This window comes from Ipomoea nil, unplaced genomic scaffold, assembly GCF_001879475.1.
Source record: "Ipomoea nil cultivar Tokyo-kokei standard unplaced genomic scaffold, Asagao_1.1 scaffold2283, whole genome shotgun sequence".
Lineage (NCBI taxonomy): Eukaryota > Viridiplantae > Streptophyta > Magnoliopsida > Solanales > Convolvulaceae > Ipomoea > Ipomoea nil.
In genome coordinates this window covers 4,158,405-4,182,707 of record NW_017618711.1, presented here as the reverse complement: position 1 = coordinate 4,182,707, position 24,303 = coordinate 4,158,405, and the positions used below count along the sequence as shown (strand labels likewise).

Genomic DNA, 24,303 nt, shown 5'->3' with positions numbered 1-24,303 from the left:
TATACTGCTTGACCAATGAGTTATTTGGTATTTTCTAATAAATTTTAAAATTTAGAATTTAAAGTTAAAAGTGATGTAATAAAGAGGTGATGAGTGTATGTATGCATGGGCATGATAGAGGGATGTATGGATACATGAAAGATAGATGGGACATTTGTCATGGAGCTATTGTTGAGGAAAATATCAATGCCACGTATGCATCGTAGGAAGAGAGAGATCGCAGCTAAAGATCTCCTCTCTGCTCTGTATCTATCTCTCTCTACATTCTACTCTGTTTACCTTTCTCTCTCTCTCTCTCTCTCTCTCTCTCTCCGACCTCTCTCCACCCAAATTTTATTTACCACCAAAATCTTGCATTTACTGTTACTGCAGCCCTGAGAAGAAACCAAAATATTCACTAATTTGCACCAATTACTTCTTTTTCTCGAATCTCCTGCAATTTTATCAGGTACACTTCTTCACCTGCTCCAATTTTTGCGTCATTTTACACAGTTTTTTTAATCCTTGAAATGTTAAGATTTGGAGTTTCCTTTGTTCCTGTCGCCATGTATGGAAAAGGGTTGATGAGAAAATGATGAAACCGATTAAAGGGTATGGGAAAGTTTTAATTCATCTTTTTCTAGTGATTAAAAGCGTTGAGAAGTTCATCTGACTCCTGCCCGAGTGAATCTGTTTGAAGTTTGTTGAATTTCCATGTTAAATTTATTTTTATTTTTTGGTTGTAAAAGTTTCATGTAGAAAAAAAATATTATATTTATGATATTTTATAAAAATTGAGATTAGACTTTTTGATTTTATATCTTTAATTATTGTTTTACATGCATTTTATTGTACTAATGAATGGGTATTAGGGGTATCTAGAATTGCTGAAAATAGATGTGTTCTGTTTCTTCGTTAGAGATATTATTGTTTCTTTGTTTTTCACCTTAATAATAAGAACAATTTTTTTTTCCTTTTATTTCATTTCCATTTGAAATTATTTCAATTGGATATTTGTCAAGGTAAGGATATGATTCTGATGTTAGCCAATGTTTTTTTTTTTTCCCTATGTTATTATTATTTTTTCTCTTTAAAAAATTGTCTGTGCTGGACTGCTGGAGAGCTTGGTGCTATATTTCCAAATTTTAACATCACTATTCCAATTAGCAAATTCTTTAAAATTTTAAAGTTTTTGACTTTATATGACTATTTTCGGTGTAGCAATCACTGTGATTAACTCATTGGAAGATCTAGAAAATGTTGAATTACAATCTATTGAGTATCGGTCCGTGATTTGGAGGACAGAAGTGGAGCTTTGAGGCTTTACTTGTCACCATGCTTTTCTTATAGTAAAAGTTCTTGGCTGGTCGATAGGTATATGGCTGCTTCATGTGAAAGGTGGATTGATCGCCTTCAGTTCTCTTCATTGTTTTGGCCGCCTCCACAGGATGCACAGCAACGGAAGGTATGATACTTTTCTTAATATGCCTAAGATTTTGATAATCTTTTCTGGCTCAAACATGTATAAGTGTGTTGCCTGCTATTGGTATAAGCTCTTACTTGTTTCTGTTTGACTCAAAATCCTAACTTCTGTCTGAGTCCGTGATGCATGAACAATATTGCTGCTTATGTTGCAAGAGGAAATATGTAATTCTCCTTGAAGCAAAACTTTGTAGAATTGCTATTTCATTTGTACTTCCAAGGGCATTTTTGTGTCTGTATTTTTATATTCCTAAACAGTTTGGGGCTTTTGGTAAACATATCTAATTATCTATTTAAACCATTAAGGTGAGAAATCAGTTAAAGACTTAAAGTGCAAAGCTTAGCAAAAGTGGAGTCATTCCAGAGTTCATGTTAATGAAAGAAAATTTAGTTGTTCAGTGCTGGTGTTCCCTTGGTAAACTTCTTAGTCATTTTGACTGTTATCATTTTTTTTTTCTTTTTGTAAAGTTTAGCTGACCTGTCATTGTTATCTTATTCAAGAATAATAAATAATTCAGTTATACCGATATCAGTACCTTAAAGTTTTTTTAAGAAGCCATTTTAACCAACCAATTAAGGAATCAGTTGTCCTCAGGTTAACAAATTTTTCAAACCAAGTTTTTTCTATATGAAATTCAAGGTTTAAAAAAAAAACTCCTTAATAAAGTAGTAATGAAAGGGTCTGCCTTATGATATGAAGGCTTTGTTATTTTTGATCAACATTGTATTTAACTAAATTTTACAGTGGCCAAGTTTAATTTTTCTGCGTTTGGGTCAGTATAAGTACGAAACATTTTGTTTAACTGTGATCCATTTCTAAGATGTTATTGCTAAATGACTATATGGAGAGCTGAATTTCACGTATTTCTCCAGCTGTATAGATTTTACTTAATCATAACCTGATACCATATTACCATCATGCCATCCCATTTAGATCTTGATTTATGATTTCTGTACCATATTTGAGGATATAAAGTATCTTCACGAATATGTGTGCAAGAATTTCTATCATTTATTTAAGACACCTGTAATTCAAGCCCTAGTGCATTGAACTAGACAAGATGTCCAATTTGCTTGTTCAGAGCTAAATGCCAACCCATAAATTCATGACAATGAAAGGCATTTTAGATGAGATATACCGTATTGCATTATTGAGGTTCTCACCAGTGGGATTGTTTTCAAGAAGATTACATGGTATTTCACTTAGATTCACACACTGACATTATAGAGTTACAGCCAGCTCCAATCCAACTTGGTAGGGCACAAGTTGGTAGAGCACAAGATTGTTGACCTTGTGGTCTATGTTTGAACCTATGGCAGGTGCTGCTTTCAACAAAACATGTAAATCTATCTTGCCTTTTAAGTGATAACTGATTTCTATATATTATTACAGTTCTGTCATTAGCCAGTATAAAAACAGCAATTTGATTTAAGTTATTATTTTCTGGATTATGCAACTCACAACTATGTGATAGGCCAAATTTGATTTGAATGGAGAGCCTAAAAAATGAGTTGAGGTCTTAAACATTTGATGTAAGTTAATTTTCTAACTTATAATTAAAGTTGAAAACAACAAAATTGAAAACTCTAATCTAAGCTGTTACTATGCCTCTTTAGTAATGGGAAAATACTGCATCTAAACAGTATAACAATTCCTCATTTTATATATATTTCATTCTAGCTTTGACTCTAAACTAGTTGAAATTGAGGGATTGAAAGGCTGGCGGGTGACAAATAGCCACCACCCACCCAATTATGAAAAAGTAAAATATGTGAGAAACCAAAGAAAGAGAGAATAGATGATTGCATTAATAGTAATAGATTGCAATAGATTGTATCTCTGTGTTTTGTATATTGAACTATATAGAGATTCTATATCTCTATAGGAACATTGTGCTAAGCCCACTCCTACTAGGAATAGAAAACCAAATGTACTCCTACTTGGACTAGAGATTCCTATTAACTATTTCAAAAATTTTAATCTTGCCATAGTGGTGGTGTACTTTCTTACATCTATTTACATTGTTGAGTTAAAAAAATGTCATTTTATTTTAACTTATCTATATTTTATGAGTTCTATTCATAGAAATCTTAATCCATTCTGTTTTCAGGATCAAATTACTGCCTATGTTGAGTATTTTGGTCAGTTTACATCAGAACATTTTCCTGAAGATATAGCTGAGGTATTTGGTCTATACTTTGGCTTCTGGAATTACTGTCTGGAAAATGCTATGTTTGTTGGTGTTTCCAATAAATATTAATTACTGGATGTGTATATTTTTTGGCAGCTGATCCGAAATCGCTACCCATCCAAAGAAAACCGACTTTTTGATGATGTTTTGGGTATTAGTGATTCTCTCCTTCTACTTATAATATAATCTATTATTTCTCTGCATTTAAATTAGCTTTTCTGCTTCTGCATATTTGGTGCAGCTTGAATATTTTTTCTAATCAATTTCAATTTCCAGCAACATTTCTCCTCCATCATCCAGAGCATGGGCATGCTGTTATTCATCCAATTATCTCATGTATCATTGATGGTACATTGGAGTATGATAAAAATAGTCCACCTTTTGCCTCTTTCATTTCATTGGTCTGTCCAAACAGTCAGGTATTCAGATTCTTTAACACAATTCTTAACTTTGTTGTTGATTTCAGTATATGTTATTTACATGATATGTTTGCCATCATTCTAAAGAGAACATTACATATGTTCTGATAATTTACTGAAGAAGAGTCTTGAGACTAATTGCAAACCCATGCATGCAGAATGAACTTTCTGAACAATGGGCTCTTGCTTGTGGAGAAATTTTACGTATATTAACCCACTATAACCGCCCGGTTTACAAAGTTGAAAAGCAAGATAGTGAAGCAGATAGAAGTAACAGTGGCAGCCATGCTTCAACAAGTAAATCTGCTGATGGGGGCCCTAGTTTGTTGTCTCCGCAACATGAGAGGAAACCACTGAGGCTGTTGTCTCCATGGATTACTGATATATTGCTGGCAGCACCTCTAGGTATTAGAAGTGACTACTTCCGGTGGTAAGTACAATGGTCCTTGCATGAAAATTCATTCTTTTCTATACATGAAATACCCCGATATGCTATGTTGATGAAGAACTACTATTTGACTTTTGAGTCTTAGAATGTATGTATCTTGGATTTGTGATGAAATGCTTTAGTTATCCAATATCTATAAATATATATATATATATATATATATAAAAGCCTAAAGCACAGAGAAAGTATACTCTAATTTTGCACCTGACATCCACTTTGGTTGTGTATGTAATAATTAATTGATTACTATAATATGAATGTTAATACCCATAGGAAAATTTCATTACCAAGAAATTAATTTAAAAAAAAAAAAAAAAAAAACAGGAGGGGGATAATAAGCTTTACCTCTTGAGTCCTTTGTGAAGATCACATGCTTAGAAATCATAAATAAGGACTCCTCCCTAATAATTACAGCAAACTCTAATACTAAAACAGTCTAGAAGGTTATCTAGACAAAAGATGAGGGACACTCATTTTATTGAGTTGAAACAGTCCACATGCCTTCATAAGCAGCCTAGAGACTTGGAACTACCCTTCTGAAATGCATTGATGTCGTGCTAATTTGGCAAGGTGGTCGGCTATAAAGTTTCCTTCTCAGAGTATATTGAAGGGTCAAGTTATATTTTCTCAAATGAGCTTGGGTCTTTATGTCTAATTTTGTGTCATCTAAGGAAGATTTAGCATGCCTCTTGATTTATAAAACTATTAATTTACATATAAGTTGATTAGACTTCGTGAAAGCTTGCCTTTTTTGCATGTGTGTGTGTATGTTTATACATACATATGTATGTATGTATGTTAAGGCCCAATTATGGACATATTTTTCATAGAAAATTGTCATGTTGTGAAAAAGGCAGCTAAAACTATGTTTGATTGCAAAACAAAAGATAATGGAAAAATGAACACAGAAAAAAAAAAATGATATTTGGTACTCTCATTCAAAATATCACTTGATTTTTATTTTTTAAATATGAGCACAACTTTCTAATTTACCTTTACATATATGTATATTTATGCGTATTAATTGTTACCTTTAGAACAAAACTTAGCTTAGCATAAAACTAAACTGTGAAGTGTAAGATACACAAGAAAAGTAAAAGAATACCTGACCTAAAAAAGAAAATGTAAAATATTTACCCTCACTGTGTGCATGCCAACACTTGCAACAATAAAGTTTATATTACAAGTTCTGGATACTTAATTATTACTCCGTATTATTATTGTTGTATTACATTGTAGTATCTGTTCATATACTTTCTCAACCTACTGAAACACAAAGAGCTAATAACGCCGCCTCCACTGAGGCTCGAACTCACAACCTTCCAAATAGAAGTCCAACCCGGGTACCATTAGACCACATAGTCCTAGTGTTGTTATTGTTATTATTATTATTATTATTAAATAATAATAATAATAATATTATTATTATTGTTATTATTATTATTATTATTATTATTATTATTATTATCAAGACCTAGGAAAGTTTCATATTCATATCTTATAGCTTTAGACAGTTTGTCTTGTGTTTTTAATTCCTTTTAATAGTGGATATTTCTTCCATCTTAAATGGAGTTTAACACATGAGTTGATATGAACTGAATAGTTCAATAACCTTAACATTTCTGTTTCAACTTGGGAGTTGTTTACTAGGCTATTTGGAATTGTTGTGGACCTTAAAATATTTATGAAGTTTTGTGGAATGGATGGATGGAAGGAATGCATTTGCCTTTCTGGTTTAAAAAGTTTAAGGGGAATGGTATAAGAAATCTGCATTTTACTCACTTAGTAGTACCCGTGTGCTCACTAAAGTAAAATGCTGTTTGGGGAATCAAGCCATTTGTGAGAGCAATTAATAGAAGTCATATCTAAACGTATGGCAAGGAGAGCTTTTGTGTTGATGATCTTTGGTTTCTCATTTTTATATAAAATTTTAGGATTTATGGATGGATAAACAAGTTAATTATTTCCTGTATTTTAATATACTAGCTTCTTAATTATTTCCTTTTGCAATGGTAATATACCTTAACTAGTGTTTGCTTTGGTGTCTTTTGACTGAGAATTTTAAGAATGTTCGTTTAGTAAAGTGGTAGTAAAAAATTAAATTCCTCATTGGCAACATAATTAATTCATTGAAAATATATACTGATGGTTAATGACTAGGTGACATAAGGTACTGTATTGATGGTCTTTTTATGCTCAACAGGTGTAGTGGTGTTATGGGAAAGTATGCTGCTGGAGAACTCAAGCCACCTTCAACTGGTATGTGCACTTTTTCTAGAAAACCTTTGCAATTAAGCCTCTAGATTCAACTAATGGAAATTTTGTGATCACACAAAATCTTGTTACACTTCTACCATTCATCCAGCTAATCTTAATTACCATCTAACTTTCCTTTGAACCAAGTTGGGCCACCCATCCACTCCATCCAATTGGATAAACTTGGACCATTTACCAAAATGTTGTAACGTTAATACTTGCTTCTTGTATGTCTTCATATATAAAGCTCTAAATGTCTTGATAACTTTACTATGTTCACCTTAATAGAGGAAAAAGAAAAATCTTTATTATTCAAATCCTACTTGTAGACCCAATTTGTACCAAGGATTTCACTATGTTCTAAGAGTAGCGAGACAACATATACATTTCACCAACAAACAAAATTGTAAAGTGCTTTAAACTTCTGAAAACATTACTAGTTGATTAATAGTTTTAATTGTTTATACTTGTTCATAACTTGTTTTAATAGTTTATAATTTTTCAACCCATAAGGCAATTTATTGAATTAACTGTATTTCTGAGGGAAACTTAAAATTGACTTAATTTTGTGTCTTAGCTTCTTCCCGTGGGTCTGGAAAGCATCCACAACTAATACCTTCAACTCCAAGGTGGGCCGTTGCTAATGGTGCTGGTGTTATATTAAGTGTTTGTGATGAGGAAGTTGCTCGTTATGAGACTGCTACCTTAACTGCGATTGCTGTTCCTGCACTGCTGCTGCCACCCCCGACAACGCCTATGGATGAGCATCTTGTTGCAGGGCTTCCAGCTCTGGAGCCATATGCACGATTATTTCATCGGTAAGTCTCTGATACACGCTCTAAAACCAGCATAAATGGAATCTAAGTCACTCTTTCCAAATATGCAATGGGAAATTGAGACAAATTTCTACACCTTATAAAAAGATCATCTGTGTCTTAATTTTCTCGTTTAGATACTATGCAATTGCAAGTCCAAGTGCCACTCAAAGGCTTCTGCTTGGACTTTTAGAAGCTCCACCTTCATGGGCTCCTGATGCACTTGATGCTGCTGTACAACTAGTGGAACTTCTTCGAGCAGCAGAAGATTATGCATCTGGATTGCGGGTAAGTTGTATCTTCTTGTACCAAATTATTTGAGCAAAATGTGAGCCTACAAAATTTTGGGCTGCAAATTTCTGTTAATCTATATTCTTATTTGGCGCTGGTTGCTGGAGTCTTGTCATTAAACCATTAGCTTGCTTTTTAACTGTTACATCAAATGATAGAAAAGGATTATTTATATATTTGTGTCTAGAAAATATATGTACAACTGTACAATGCTCTATTTATATATACATAAAGGTATACAAATTAGAGAAACTCAAGTGTGACTTGAGTTTCTCTTGTCGCCGGAATTGAGACACGCAAGTATGACATGTGTTTCTTGTATAATACGAGAAACACAAGTTGTACTTGAGTTTCTTGTTTGTATTTCTACGAACTAGAAATGCAAGTACGACTTGTGTGTCTAGTATATTTTTTTTGACAAACGCAAGTCGTATGTATTTGCGAGAAAAAAAATAAATTTCAGAAATTAAAGAAACTCAAGTGGGACACTGGGACTTGAGTTTCTTGTGAGAAACTCAAATCCTAAATGAGTTTTACCTTTTTTGGTCCAAGTTTGAAAAGTTGCTTATTTTTGTCTCTCCATGGTGTAATGTACTTATGTACCCATTTCAGTCAATTTCCTCATCAAATGTACCCCCACCCCCCACCCCCCCCCCCTCCCCACCCAAAAAAATGTAGAAATCAGTCCAACTTAATATTTTCTCATATAAAATGGCATTCCATGTCAATATGTTTTGTAACTTTTGTTCATTCATGGAAAACTGGAATGTTGAAAATATGAATAGCAACCCGATTATTACACCACACCATAGGTTAAGTGGCTCACATGTCTTAATACCTATCTCCCTTAGTGAGTTGTGTATCCATACTAGTTCACAAGTTGTTTGGGGTCAGAATAGAATATTCGTATTTCACGTTAGACCTTGTAGCCACACTCTGCTTCTTGCTTTTCCATGAGATTTTCCTTCCACAAACACACAATATACCGTAGTCAATCTTCTGTCACTTGGTATGAAATTATTTCAACCAACCATAGTTCAATGAATGTCAATAAGAAAAGATAACAAGTAGTCGAGTACGATATGAATGATGAAATTATGTGTTTGATAATTAAAAAAAAGAAAAAGTCTTCTATCATTCAATGAATTAGCCCAATCAACATCAGAGATTGCTTCAATACCTGTATATTCGAGATTAGCATACCGGATATCCTTTCCTAGTGCATTTTTCTTTACAATTCTCTGCTGCTTCTGACACAGCCAGCATAGGAGCATCCATAGATTAATGTACTATTATAGAAAAAGCAATATCCAATCAAGTGATACTGAGGCGGTTGAGCTTCCCAACTAGCCTTTTTTATCTTTCTGGATTTTCTAATGGCTCTCATTCACCTGTTATTAATCTAACATTTGATCTATATGAGTTTCACAAGGTTTTGATTTGTGGAAGAATAGAGGTTTTTATTATTATTTCCGTGTGCTATACATAAGTTCCTATATTTATATACACACAAGACACAAGTTGTTAAGCTCACTACTAGAATCTACGGTTAGAATTTAATTTTCAAATTCCCCCTGAGTTGGAGCATATAAATCATACAAATATACCCTGTCCTATTATCTCTAAGACTTAGTAAAAATATCTACCAGTTGATTGGACCAAGGTCACTCAACTGGGCTATAATGCACATGAGCCAAACCACACTAAAAGATTGAATCCATATGTTCTCTCTTATACTTTCAGTGTGGGACTCTTAACAGTAGTAATGCATCTAGACATGGTTTTTCCTTGACGAAATGGCAATCAACTTCTATTTGTTTGGTCCTCTCACAATATACTGGATTGAGGCAATATACATAACGGCCTAATTATCTCATATCAATGTCATTTGTGCACTATCATGATATTGTAATTCTTGAAGTAAGTGCTTCAAACATAGAAAATCATGTGGCTAGAGTTGTAGCATGATACTTGGCTTCAACACTTGATTTGGCTACAACACCTTGCTTCTTGCTGTCCCAAGATGTTAAATGTAGAAAGGTAGACTAACGCAGTGTGTATTTCATATCTTGCTGTACAGGAAGACCCTATATATATACACAAGCTAACTAAGTGCTAACCACAGAATTTGAAAAGAAGAAACACTAGGATAGGAGAGAAACTCTAACTATCTCTAACTACCCCTTATTTCTCTAACACTCCCCCTCAAGCTGGAGCATAGATGTCAATCATGCCCAGCTTATTACAGATATACTCAACCCTGGCCCTACTAAGACCTTTTGTAAACAAATCTTCCAATTGATCACCGCTTCGAACATGAACAGTAGAGTGTAGAATCCGGGCACTTTAACCATTGGCTATATGTGTAGTTGTGACCGAAGGAGCAACACCTTTTATGTGTTAATCTTTGCTATTGGGTTTCACACTTTAAAAAAAAAAAATCATAATGCCTGAATTGGCTTTATGGATGCTATGAACCTCACATAGAATAATTATGCTTTTAGTTTAACAAAAAAAGGTAGAGAGTGAACTGCAATGTTTCAATATCAATTGCAACAAGTTAGCTTTGCTTTCAGACAATTGGAAGTCTGAGTAGCAACTCTCTATGCATTTTTGTCTTGATTTTATAAACTTATGTTTTTTTATCTTCCTGTAATGATGTTACATAGTTCATTTATTCTTTTAACACAATTTCATCATAGGACGGACACCATGCCTCTTTCACTCTTAGAGAAGCTTATAAATCTGATTTTAAGATTTATCTTATATTTATTTTGTAAAAATTTATCATAAAAGTGCTATTAACTTGATTCCTTGAGAACATTTTTTTAAAGGGATGCTATTGATAATCTAATGCTTTCAATTAACTTAAGTCCTAATCCTTATCCACTTGGTGAAGCTTCCTCGAAATTGGATGCAATTGCATTTCTTGCGTGCTATTGGAATTGCAATGTCTATGAGAGCTGGCATTGCTGCAGATGCTGCGGCTGCTTTGCTTTTTCGAATACTTTCGCAACCTGCTTTGCTTTTCCCACCATTGGGGCAAGTGGAAGGAGTGGAAGTCCAACATGAACCCTTGGGTGGATACATTTCATGTGATAAAAAACAGGTAATGCTTGCCTTATTGCTTGGATTTAATCTAGAGGTACTCTAGTGATATCTAAAACACGTCATTCTCTAGAGAGAAGTGCCAGCAGCTGAAGCTACAGTTGAAGCTACTGCCCAAGGGATTGCATCAATGCTCTGTGCACATGGCCCTGAGGTTGAATGGAGAATATGTACCATTTGGGAAGCTGCTTATGGTTTGATTCCTTTAAGCTCCTCTGCTGTTGATCTTCCTGAAATTATGGTGGCAACCCCTTTGCAACCTCCTATCTTGTCATGGAATTTATATATACCTCTGCTTAAGGTCCTTGAGTATCTTCCTCGTAGGAGTCCATCTGAAACCTGCCTCATGAAAATATTTGTTGCTACTGTTGAAGCAATTCTTCAGAGAACATTCCCACCTGAGTCATCCAGAGAAGAAATTAAAAAGACAAGATTTGTTTTTGGCTCTGCCTCCAAAAATCTTGCTGTGGCAGAATTGCGAACAATGGTCCACTCGCTATTTGTAGAGTCATGCGCTTCTGTTGAGCTTGCCTCTCGCCTTCTTTTCATTGTGTTAACTGTATGTGTCAGTCATGAAGCAAAACACAATGGAAGCAAGAGGCCTAAAGGTGAAGATTCTCTGGCAGTTAGTGAAGTCAGTGGAGACATACCAACAACCACTGCGAAGCGAAAAGAAATTGAAAGTGAGAAACCTAAAAAACAAGGACCAGTGGCAGCATTTGATTCTTATGTTCTTGCTGCTGTTTGTGCTCTTTCTTGGGAACTTCAGCTTTTCCCTTTGATTGCAAGAGGGAGTTTTTCATTCGGTGCTAAGAATGTGGATGCCACAGCTAACCTTTCCAATGTATCATCCATTGAGTTGAAGAATGGGATTCACTCTGCAGTCTGCCATACTCGCAGGATACTAGCAATTCTAGAGGCACTTTTCTCTTTGAAGCCATCTTCTGTTGGAACCTCATGTAGTTACAGTTCAAATCAGATAGTTGCAGCAGCTATGGTTGCAGCTCACGTTTCTGATCTTTTTCGACGGTCAAAGGCTTGCATGCGTGCACTGTCCATCTTGATACGGTGTAAATGGGATGATGAAATTCACTCTAGGGCATCTTCACTTTATAACCTCATTGATATTCACAGCAAAGTAGTTGCATCAATTGTCAACAAGGCCGAACCATTGGAAGCACACTTAATGCATGCACCAGTGCCAAGGGAAATTCCCACCTGCTTTCATGGGAGGAAACGAAATAAATGTACCAGCTGTAACTGCTTAAAACCAGAGCAGCCATCACCCCATCAATGTGAAGGTTCGTCTGATCCTAAAACATTAATTATATGTGACACTTCACAATCAACTGAGGTTGCCAGGGGAACCACGGGTAAAGCGGTTGCAAGTTTCCCAATAGATGCTTTAGATTTGGCCAACTTTCTGACAATGGACAGGAATGTGGGATTTAATTTTCATGCACAAGATCTTCTAAAGTCAGTTCTTGTAGAGAAACAAGAACTTTGTTTTTCTGTTGTTTCCTTGCTTTGGCATAAGTTGATTGCATCACCTGAAATACAGCCTAGTGCAGAAAGCACATCTGCCCAGCAGGGATGGAGACAGGTAATAGTCGAATGACATAACTGTGACAGTTTTTATTTTCAGTAGCAATCATCCAGTTATAACCAACATACCTTACAAAATGTTAGATACTTGATTACAGATAAATACATTGTTTCTTGACATGGTCAAGCTAAATAGATTAAGAATGGTATATGGTGAATTCAAAATTTAGATTATATTCATATTTTTTTATTGGTAAAATTCCAATATAGCCTCCTCTACAGATTTAACTATATATGCTATGAGGTAAGTAGAAAAAGGCGATTTTCCTTATTTCATGTAGAAAAAGATTAAAGGCAGCAAGGGAAGAACATGGAATTATTTAATTTAGCTGAGTGGTAAATTATTTGTGCAATGTTGAATGGTTTTTATCTAAGCAGAAAATCGTTTCTATTGCACCAATACAAAATTTTATAAAAAATGATTCTATTGCAATAAATTCCGTAATCAGAGCTATGAAATGGCCTTTCTACAACCAAAAGTATCTTGTCAGAGAAGTGAAAATATCTATTTAATGACTAGCATAGAACTGAAACATAATAAAACTACTTCTTGCAAATTTATTGCAATTGGACCTTTTTTTTTGTTTTTTGTTTTTTGTTTTTTTTTTTTTGTTTTTTGTTTTTTCTCTCCATTTTCAAGGCTGAATTCTGCTGCATGACATTCAATCATCAATGCCTTTTAGTGCTTGTCTGTTGAATTGTTTATACATTCTGGTCTTTTGGAAATTCCACCTCATTAAACCTATATATATATATATATATATATATATATATATATATATATATATATATATATATATATATATATATATATATATTGGTTCAAAAACTTGGTGGAAATCAGAATGAGGAGAATGGCCAAATATTATTTAGGTTCATTCTTTATAGTCGTCTTTGATAAGAACAGAATTATATGCACACTTGTCTAATTGCATTCTTTTTTGATGATAACCGTTTCAAGTTTATTAAAATCCACAATTATCCCACTTGTAAAGGAATGCTACTTGTGCTATCTGCTTTCACAGCAGATGTTAGTGTTAATCAATTAAGAGCTATACTGTCAGCCTTCTTAGTTCTTATATGAAATAAAGGTTCATTTATGTGCTTCACACTTTTTTGACAGTTTCCTCTAACTGCAGGTAGTTGATGCACTATACAATGTTGTGTTAGCCTCACCTGCAAAAGCTGCAACGGCTGTCGTTCTTCAGGTCCAGATTTCGTTCTATTTGAACTTACTGGAACTTTTCTTTTTATTGACTAATGTACAATTTGTTTTCTTTTTCTCAACTCCACACAGTACGGATGCTTGTCTATGTATATCTATATATAGAACATGTATGCCGATATCTCTATATACAAACCTGCATGCCCATGTTCATATATTGAAAATGTCTTAATATCTATGTTTATGGATATAAGATCAGTTGTTTGTACTGGAATCATCATTCACTAGATTGTGTTATTAAAATGTGTTGGCAATGATTGTTTTTCTAATATGGTGTGAATGTTTATAACTTGATTTGTTTAGTCACTTTACTTGCTTTGTTTACTTGTCAGGCGGAGAGGGAATTCCAGCCCTGGATTGCTAAAGATGATGATTTCGGTCAGAAGATGTGGAGAATCAACCAACGCATCGTGAAGTTGATTGCAGAATTGATGAGAAATCATGATACCCCAGAATCCCTTGTAATTCTGGCTAGTGCATCTGACCTTCTTTTACGGGCCACCGATGGAATGCTTGTTGATGGTGAAGCATGCACCTTACCTCAACTGGAGGTAATTGTTTCTGGTGAAATGACGTACCTACCCGCATATAATTCATATTTGCCCTGGCATATTGACATCTTAAATCTATCATACAATAATATTGGGTTGTCCATCATGCTATATGCTTACATTGTTGGACATGAAAATTATTGAGCAGCTTCTCGAAGTGACAGCTAGAGCAGTTCAACCAGTGCTCGAGTGGGGAGAATCTGGATTGGCAGTTGCAGATGGCCTCTCAAACCTTTTGAAGGTGATAAATTTTTTCAGCCTCTATAGTCTATACATTCTTTTGATGCCAACCATTGTTATTTGAAGTTGAATAATTAATAAAATGTGTCTATATTCTGTAATAATAGGGGAAAAAGAAAAAGGGTAACCCCTAGCCAAGATGGCAAGAGATTCACACTTGTAACCACAAGGTCACGAGTTCAAATCCTTGCCCCCTTGGTTTGAGCCGGTCAGCTATGGATAACCTAGGCTGTTTTACTTCCTTGTTGTCCTTTGCCAGTTAGGGTTAAGAAATAGAACTCTCTATTATTTCTTACTTCTTCCTTAACTACACACACTGCCATATATATATATATATATATATATATATATATATATATATATATATATATATATATATATATATATATATATATATATATATATATATGCTAAACACAATGTAGAAGACCCTTCGCATCCCTACTTTACTATCCATGGCCCTTCACATCCCTTTGGCTTTTCATATGCCTTGGCCCTTCATATCCCTTTGGCTTTTCATATGCCTTGGCCCTTCATATCCATACTTTATTTACTTCTAACAGCTTGGAACAAAAATGAGAAGTTGAAAAATTTTCTGGAAATGTTTTGTACATATTGTGGCGCGTGCTTAGTTTAAAGTTGAAATGTTGAATATATGAACAAATGAGTAACACTTGAGTCACCTTGCAGTGTCGTATACCAGCCACAGTTCGCTGTCTTTCTCATCCAAGTGCTCATGTCCGTGCTCTTAGCATATCAGTTCTTCGTGCAATTCTGCATTCCGGTTCAATAAAATCGAGAGCCAAACCAGTGAATATGAACGGCATCCATGGTCCTGCATATCAGTGCTTGAACGTAGGAGGCACTATTGACTGGCAAGCCGACATCGAGAGGTGCTTGAATTGCGAAGCTCATAGCCAGCTTGCAAATGGGATGTCTGCAGAATTTCTTGATACTGCTGCTAAGGAGTTAGGCTGCACTATATCTGTGTGAAGTTGGTTCATCATTTTGGGTGTTATTAGGTGGTTTCTTACTCAACTTCTCCGAAAAACCTTTCTTCACCGAATCAAAAGAATAGAACGAATGCATTACCAATTCGTTTGGTGGATGCAGAAACTGAATCCAAACTAAATGTTGCTTTTCCAGTGAGTGATTGGTATATACTGCAAACTTTGACATAGTAAGTTATGCATTGAATCAGTGCCCCTATGGTATGGTATGGTATGTATGTATAACCTAAACCACCATAGCATAATCAAGAAATAGATGTTTGATGCTTTACAAATTTGACAGAAACTTGAGTGGTTGGTTCTGCTTGCTTGGATTGTTTAACCTCTGTCATCTTCCACTAATTCCAGTCTTTAGAATTTCTGCGTTTGAATCATGCTATCCTCTTCTATTCTACTTCATGGTTCATTGAATTAAAAGAAATAATGGTGTTGTTACTTTATTTTTTGGTTAAACCACGAGATGTTCTGAGTAGATTCTGACTATAAAAGGCACTTGTAAACCCGTACCATACTCATTAATTTTTGTTTGCATTGGGCTGACTCAATTGAGTAAAGTACTAGCCACATTGATTTTCAATCGTTATACTGTGCGTTCTGCGTCTCCCAAAACGACGTCGTTTTGATAAGTTTTGTATTTTCAGGTATAAAATTCTGTGCATTTTATTATATAATTCTGAACATTCGAAACATTGGAATTTTCCGTTATAAAATTCTGTGTTTTCAGTTATAAAATTGTGTTTTTAGGTATAAAATTCTATGCATTCTATTATATAATTCTGTACATTCGAAACATAGAATTTTCAGTTATAAAATTCTGTGTTTTCAGGTATAAAATTTTGTGTATTCTATTGTATAATTCTGTACATTCGAAACATGAAATTTTTTTTAAGGAGTTAACAGCAGACACGCAAAAATGTACAAAACGATGTCGTCTTTTACCAGCGCACACAATGCATTATGCGTCCCGGTGCACGGTATAATTTGCCTATTAATTTTTCCATACGATAATGGGTTGTTACTTGCAATCATTATTCCATGGATCATGGTCCACATAGTTGTGTGGACCATAAATAAAAAGAACATTTTTAATATACTAAAAGTATATTATTTGTGTACGTAAAGTATATTATTTGAGTACTAAAAGTACATTATTTTGTATACTATCAAATAATGTACATTCAATACACAAATAATGTGCTTTTAATATATTAAACATATACATTGGTGGTCCACAAAAAAAATTTACCCGTTACTTGTTACTACACAAATCTACACGTCCTTAACCCCTTCTCATCAATAGCCTCACAAAATTTAATAAAAAAATAATAATAATAATAATAATAAAATAAAATAAAATAAAAACAGTGAAATTTTGCAGATCTGCTTTCGAGTCAAATTTAGATTAGTTTCATAGTGGTGAATATATTGAATTAGTGGATGATGTATTAAAAAAGAAAAAAAAAATACAAATACATTTCTCTTTTTTTTTTTTTTTTTTTTTTTTTTGGATAAACGCCATGTTTACATACACACGGTAGCATTTCTCTAAAAGGAATATATTTATGTATGCACTAATAGTGAAAAAGTGTTTATGTAATATATAGGTGATGAAGCAAAGAAATGCTCTATTTATGGTACACACAATATACATTACTCTTTTGTCCAAAGACATGCATTTTTTTTATTTTTTATTTTTTTTTGAGAAAATTGCACTTTTCATCTCTAAATGTTATAGACTTATAGGATAATTATAGAATTTGTCCATAATTAATGGTGGTGCTCACTTTTCGCTCTTAAGCTATCATTGGCGTTGCAATTTTCGTCATTTTATTAACTTTTCGTGCTCACTTTTTTGTTGGACACCTCTCGGCGCTGGCTGGTTGCCTTCTTCAGTGGGTCGCCGGGAGAAGGCAAAGGCGACCAACTGGTTGCCTTCTCCGGTGGGGTCGCCTGAAGAAGGTCTACCATCGATTGTTCGTTGGTCGTCAATTTTTTTCCTGAAAATAGTAAAAACATCGCTGGATCCCTAGCAACCTGCTATTACAGGTCACTAACCTATTTTTGGGGTTCAATACTTAAAATGACATGTTAGTGTGCTTAATTGCACCTTTCAAAAGTTCATGGAACTAATTGTATTTTAGTTTAAAGTTCAAGGGTGTATTTGACCATTTTCCTAATAGTAAAACTAGATTTCCCATTCCATCAAATGTACCCCCAACAACAACAAAAAATCACATTGTTTTTTTTTTTTTTTTGAAACCACATTGTTATTCTTTCAAACTTCAGGACAAAATTGAAAATGGAGAAAAAAAAAAAAAAAGGCAAATTGCTCAACTGCATCTCAGATCTTGTGTAATCTATTCAATAACAATGAAGAATAAAAGTGCACAAATCGATCTTTATAAATTATGATGATTGATCAAATCAAAAATGGAGAAATTAGGATAACACTAAGTCCTATAACATAGTCTGAACCCCCCTTCCAAAGGGGAGTAGTAAATAACAAGAAGAATAGATATAGGAATTACAAAATTCAAAAGGCTTTTAACTTAATTGAGTTGGTAGGCATACCTAGAGTCAGACAACTAAAATGTCCTGGTATAAGGTGTATTGTTCTCAGCTACAAATTCTTAAACCTTATCATCGGGATCAGAAGATTCCAAATGCTTTTGTTGGCTGTTCTTTGACATTGAATGGCTACGGCGCTCCTTCCCACCAGGCTTAGACGAGGCATTGCCATACCACACCATTCCCAAAACTGCGATGATCATGCCAATCACCACTTGCGAATTGAGACCCTCTTTCCCGAAAAACAAAAATCCCAGTATCAAAACTAGGATGGTTTTCATATGCCCAAGCACTTGGAATGAGACAGCAGTGAATCTGCCAATGCATATAAACTGACTCAAATTGGTGCCTATTGCAATTGTGCACGAAAGGATTAGGAACACCTGCACAAGAAGTTCAGGAAAAAAAAAGTCAGACATCACAAGTTGGGGCGCATTGATAGACTTAATCATTGTTTAGAAGAGACTCAGAGAGCACAGAGAATGAATGCATCTCAAAAATAGGGATGACTACCATTGTTCTCATATTTGAAAGTAGGTTAGTAGGTCCCTTGTGTAGAGTCCAAAAATCAAACAATTAACATGCTGAAGTGTGCCAACTGCCAAGTTTCTTAAAGTGAATCTAAAGTGCAAAAGGGCGGCAGAAAATGTGTCCTTTGCAGAACCACAGGTTATATCTACACACACACACACACTGGTAGCAAGGTCACAAACAGTGACAAGCACAGGAATACTTATGGACTATGTTGAGCACATAATAAGATACTGAGCAAATATACAGAATATATACTTACCATGGATGGAAAGGTAAAATTATACTGGTCAATCCTCTTGGTTGTTAACCAATAATCCAGAAAAGGGCCTACTATCAGCAAAGTTCCAGCTTGAGCTGGTGCAGTATGTCCCAGCAGATTGAAAGAACTTAGAGAATATTTCCTTTGAAGGAAATGAACATACTGCATAGATATATTGAGAATTGTTAAATTCCTTTCAAATATTTGACTTGAAATGAAATACAGAGTAAATGTTTCATAAAATCAGGAGGCTTCTTTGAAGGCACTAGAAAAGCATGAAAATAAATTTGAGTCTTAATGTATGCACAGAATATCTATCCCCTATTGTTAAACCCAGCTCTATGTCCTTATAAGAAATATCAGGCAGAAGCAACTTACATACTGTTGCAGAGCAGTACTCCATACAGCAATAAAGGCTGCAATGAACCCTTTGGTATTAACACTCACATCAGTAACTGTGCAGACAGCAACACCTAATAGTACCAAAGAAATGCTGAGCTTTGTGTCTCTTGAATATCGAATCTTGTCAAATACAACTTCCAGCAAGCAGGATACAGGGATCATGCTCAACTTTGCAATCTGATAGTGATCCAGATCCCAGAGGTTAAAAATATTTGAACTCCAAAAACTAAAATTCCAAGAGGAATTTTATATACAGAGGATTACCTGGTAGAAGCCTACTGAATTCCACATCAAACTGACATTCATCCCAACTATAGAGAAGTTTGCAAATAGCACAAATTTCAGAAGGTCTGCAATGGGTAGGTGGGAAGTTTGGATGTATCCAAGCCATCTAAGAACACCCGTCATCAAGGTGGTTGTAGCAAAATGCATACCAGTCAATGTTGTAGCTGCAAGAATTGTTGTAATCAAAAGCTAGAACAAAAGATAATGAAAAGAATGTTTAATAGTGAAACTCTCACGACTAGGAAAAAATAATATTGTGAAAACTAAAATGCTAATTATAAAAATTCAGTATTCAGTCACTGCCAGGAAAAAAGTCTCAATTATTAATTTGCAAATTTTACATATTTTATGTTTTTTTCTGTCTTTTAGATAACATGGTCATAGCAAAGAAATCAATCCACCCCATAAACACACAATACATGAGAAAAAGAAAAGCAGGAATGCAAAACTCTCTTCCTCTCCTGTAGTGTGAAAGCAGAGGATATCTTTGGACTTTGGACAAACAACTCTTGATTTACTCATTCTGCATGATGGTCAGCTGCTTATGATCAAACCGCATAGGAAATACAAATTCATCAAATGAGTTTTTCTAAATGGAACCCAAATACTGTAGCTCAGAAGGATAGCAAATTATGTTATACCAGAACAATAACAATCTATAAGTTACTCCAGGTCTTTCAGCTGTTTCTGATTATTTTAACTTTTGATGTTGGATTCCTAATTTAAAACAAAAGCATAGAAAATGTTTTGTTATCTATAAATGAAGTCTCACATTACACATGAAGAATATAATTTAGTACAAGAAAGGGGAAGTCAGAGATGAGAAATTTACCAAAGCTGAAGCCATATGTAGCCATTAATGCCTTATTGACAATTATAATTCCAACAGAAGTGACCACATTGAACATCCATGCAGCTGCATCAATTGAAGCCTTCTTCTCAGCCTTGTTTGCAGGAGCCATTTTCCTTTATTTCTGTACAATCCCTCAGTCTTTTACTCCTCAAATACCATACAGATTTTCACATTTATGTGCTCAAACAAGGATCTTTTCTTAACTTTCCCACTCAAACTCCCTACAAAAGATCATTAAAAACATGAGCAAATCAGGCAAAGTTATCCATAAATTTCAAGTTCATAATAACATTAAATTAAGCCTACCATCTACTATCCACATAAACCATAATAAACAAGTTGAAGAAAAAATCACAGCAACCAAAACAGAAATTTTACATTAAACTAATACTTTGAAATGCTAGTAAAAGAAACTATGCTCCATAAGAGACTGAAAATTTAAGATTTAAAGGTCAAACACAACCTACAAATTAATGAAATGATGAACTACAAACTACTAAAATTCAACGTAAACTAACCAAAAGTACAATAATTTCATCGATCACTTGACAGATCCAAACAATCTCACATCATGGTATGAGAAAATTTAAAATTCTCCAAATTTGAGCAGAATTTCACTGTTACATTACCAGATCTAAATCCCTAACTCAGATCACAACCAATTCACCAAATTTTCCAATAGATCTAACCATAAACAACATACCAGAAATATCCTCCACGAAACAAACAACATATATACACACGCATTGCAAATGTGGAAATATTCAAATGCCTCGAAAGATGCATATAGTATGTAGAATTGGGAGATGTACCGTTTGGTAATTAACGAGAATGAAAGAGACCTCCCAGAAAGTGAAGAATTTAGATCTTCACAGCACCATCCCTCTCTCTCTCTCTCTCTGTCTCTCTCTCTCTCTCTTTCTCTCTCTTTATCTCGCTTTCTCTGTCCAAAGCACAGTTGGAAGGTTGTGTGTGTTGTACGTATATGAATGTGTGCAGAAATTGTGTGGGCGTATATATACGGATACGTAAATGAATATACGACGTGAAAAGGAATGAAAATGGGGAAGGGAAGAATAACGTGTTAGGGTTTGACCCGATAAAGGAAACAAGAGAGAACTCAGCTTAAACTTGTGTAGTTGTATGCCCACTCCCCTTTATTCTTTCTTCAACCAATGTGGTATCTAAATTTTTTTTGCGAACATCAAATAGGTCACTCAACTGCATACAAATTACTATGCAATTAAAACATCAAACTAAAAAACAATACAAAAAATTACTATGCAATTAAAACATCAAACTAAAAAATAATGCAATTGAGTCCCAGAACAACACATAATCATGCAATTATATTCAAAATGACATGTTTTATCTCAAAGAGCAGTTACCGATTTTAAAAATAATTTTAAATAAAATAATTTAAAAAAAAAAAAAACCTAAACTACGATCTTTGTCTCTATGGCCATGGAGACGAAGGCTTCGTCTCTTTGGGCATGGAGACGATGGTCTCATCGTCTCCATGGCGGGAGATGAAGAAACCTTCGTCTCGGGTAATTTTTTTATTAATTATTTTATTTAAAATTATTTTAAAAATCAATTTTAAAATCAGCAATAGTTCTTTCAGGTAAACAGATCATTTTGAACCTAATTGCATGATTTTGTGTTGTTCACGGACCCAATTGCATTGTTTTTTTAATTCGATGGCCTAATTGTAATCTGGTGGAATTCCTCCTAAGGCTTCAGCATAGATTTTCAGTATTATTGCTGTCACGATCCTCTGAGATTCAGCCCTTTGTCACTCTGATTCGTAAAAAAATAAAAATAAATAAATAAATAATTTCGCCAGACTATATCAAATTATCAATTTCACTAGACCAATATCTTGATACATTTAATTTTTTCTTTAGAATAATGGTCAAATGGACTATCAAATTACGTGAAAAATTACAATTAGATTCTTGAACAACACAAAATCATACAATTGAATCTTACTACATGTTTATCCAGTCTTTCCTACTAACATAGCAGTTACCTTATTAAAAATTAATTTTTTGCACTTATTTAAATAATTTTAAATAAAATAAAATTACAAAACAAAAAATCCAAACCTCCTTCCTGCCTTCATCCCCGCCCCGTAGACGAAAACAAATTCTTCGTCTCCCGCTGAGATGAAAGAGGATTGGTTGAATTTTTGTTTTTATTTTTTAAAATTTTATTTTATTTAAAATTATTTAAATAAATTTAAAAATTTTATTTTTAGGCTATCAATTAGTTTTAATTGACGGCGTTGGTCACCTTTAAATAAATTAAGTGAGTTAGAGATTAATGCGCGTTCACGGTTAATCTACGTCAATTATTGTGATGAATAAATATCTTTTGTGTCAATTATCATGTCAAATTAGTTAGATTCTTTTTGTGTGTGTGTGTGTGTGTGAAAGTATTAGTTAGAGTTAATACTTGGAGTTGGAAACTTTCATTTATATTATAATTCTTGATACTAGTTTTCTGGTTGATTTATTCTTGAATTTAATTTAGAGTTTTACTACATGCATTTCCTATTTAGTCCATGAGGTGACAAAGAATGATAAGTTATCTTCATCCATCTTGTGGGTAAGTAAATGTCCCAACATTAAAATTTGGTGAGAGGGAGTAAAAGTTGGGAATATGAGTAGTATCTTCCTATAATTTATTCTGTTCTATTCTATTTATGTTTTAATTAAAATAATCTATTTGTTAAGAGAAAAATTTACCTATGAAATAGTAGTTAACTCAAAACTCCTTGTGGATCTGACATGAACTTGCCATGTCTATAGGTTAGTTTAGTTTTATTATTTGGCGTTGAACGACTCACATCAAGAGCGTGTTCGCATGGCGTAGAGGTAGTGGAAGTTTGGAGCTATCATGTTTAGGTTGATAAGGGATTAAGTTATAATTTCTTTTATTAATAGATCGGGGGCAAAACCTGCAGCCCATGCGCAGTGGGCTAAAAATCCCAGCTCTTGGCAGGTTGCAATAGTCATGCACCCGCTCCCTACTTATGGCTGGACAGTGCGGGTTAATCAAGCAAGCAAAACCAGTTTTGAATATAGCATCTACTGAGGCTCAAACCCACAACCTCCCCTATGAAAAAGTAATTTGGTGTCACTAGACCAAAATGTTATACTTCTAAATCTTCTTTTTCATATTGATAGCGGGTACAGGGGGGTGGCATTGGAGTCATAATACTCTATATTTCTTTCATTCGCACCCCTACCTACATGCTAAGTTTCAACATATTCTTTTTTCTTTTTAGTTTTCCTAAGTTTACTTATTTTGTCATCATTTACACTAAGTTGCACCTTTAGTCATTAATTAATTATTTTACTTTATTTTATTTGTTTGTTAATTATTGAAAATGAATATGAAAGTAGCATTAATTCTAATTAAAGAAAACAAGTATCAAGCACTTATATTTAAAACGGTCTAATACGATGTACAGTAAGGTTTACCACTATCGGATCCGTGGCGCAATGGTAGCGCGTCTGACTCCAGATCAGAAGGTTGCGTGTTCGATTCACGTCGGGTTCAAATCCTTTAGCTATTGTGATTGCAAATGCAATTTGCAAAAGTTGTAGCTCGTCTACGAGGCTTTATCCTTTCTCTGTTCACCGTCACAACAAATTCTGTTTGTTACGGCGGAGTATTTTTTTTATGGGGAAATTAACATTTTGGTCCATCAATTGTTTTTTAATTGTTAATGTAATTCATAATTTTCAATTTTAATTAATTTAATTTTTGAATT

The 24,303-nt window shown here is 34.1% G+C and overlaps 2 protein-coding genes and 1 non-coding gene across 5 annotated transcripts; 2 read left to right on the top strand and 1 right to left on the bottom strand.

The window, feature by feature from the left end:
• The first annotated feature begins 240 nt into the window (after positions 1-240).
• LOC109151291 (protein GIGANTEA-like) lies at positions 241-15,943 on the top strand. Of its 2 annotated transcripts, none has more exons than XM_019299223.1 (15): positions 241-448; positions 1,354-1,444; positions 3,573-3,644; positions 3,750-3,804; positions 3,930-4,072; positions 4,231-4,502; positions 6,724-6,779; positions 7,354-7,594; positions 7,729-7,879; positions 10,782-10,991; positions 11,064-12,593; positions 13,735-13,803; positions 14,153-14,371; positions 14,520-14,612; positions 15,302-15,943. In XM_019299223.1, the coding sequence occupies exons 2-15, from the start codon at positions 1,358-1,360 to the stop codon at positions 15,602-15,604; spliced, it is 3,501 nt and encodes a 1,166-aa protein (XP_019154768.1). In that variant the 5' UTR covers positions 241-448; positions 1,354-1,357; the 3' UTR covers positions 15,605-15,943. The 2 variants fall into 2 exon arrangements, with proteins under 2 accessions (XP_019154768.1, XP_019154767.1); XM_019299222.1 differs by having other exon boundaries at positions 427-448; positions 1,201-1,444.
• Positions 15,944-17,996: 2,053 nt separating this feature from the next.
• On the bottom strand, positions 17,997-21,639 carry LOC109151395 (UDP-galactose transporter 2-like). 2 transcript variants are annotated; one of them, XM_019299407.1, is made up of 6 exons: positions 21,335-21,639; positions 20,502-20,743; positions 19,649-19,833; positions 19,361-19,561; positions 18,983-19,144; positions 17,997-18,572 (listed from the first exon to the last, which is right to left on the bottom strand). In XM_019299407.1, the coding sequence occupies exons 2-6, from the start codon at positions 20,629-20,631 to the stop codon at positions 18,252-18,254; spliced, it is 999 nt and encodes a 332-aa protein (XP_019154952.1). In that variant the 5' UTR covers positions 20,632-20,743; positions 21,335-21,639; the 3' UTR covers positions 17,997-18,251. The 2 variants fall into 2 exon arrangements, with proteins under 2 accessions (XP_019154952.1, XP_019154953.1); XM_019299408.1 differs by lacking the exon at positions 21,335-21,639 and adding an exon at positions 21,226-21,245.
• Positions 21,640-24,017: 2,378 nt separating this feature from the next.
• Positions 24,018-24,089, top strand: TRNAW-CCA. The gene has a single exon. It is a non-coding gene; the product is annotated as a tRNA-Trp (tRNA).
• Positions 24,090-24,303: the final 214 nt, after the last annotated feature.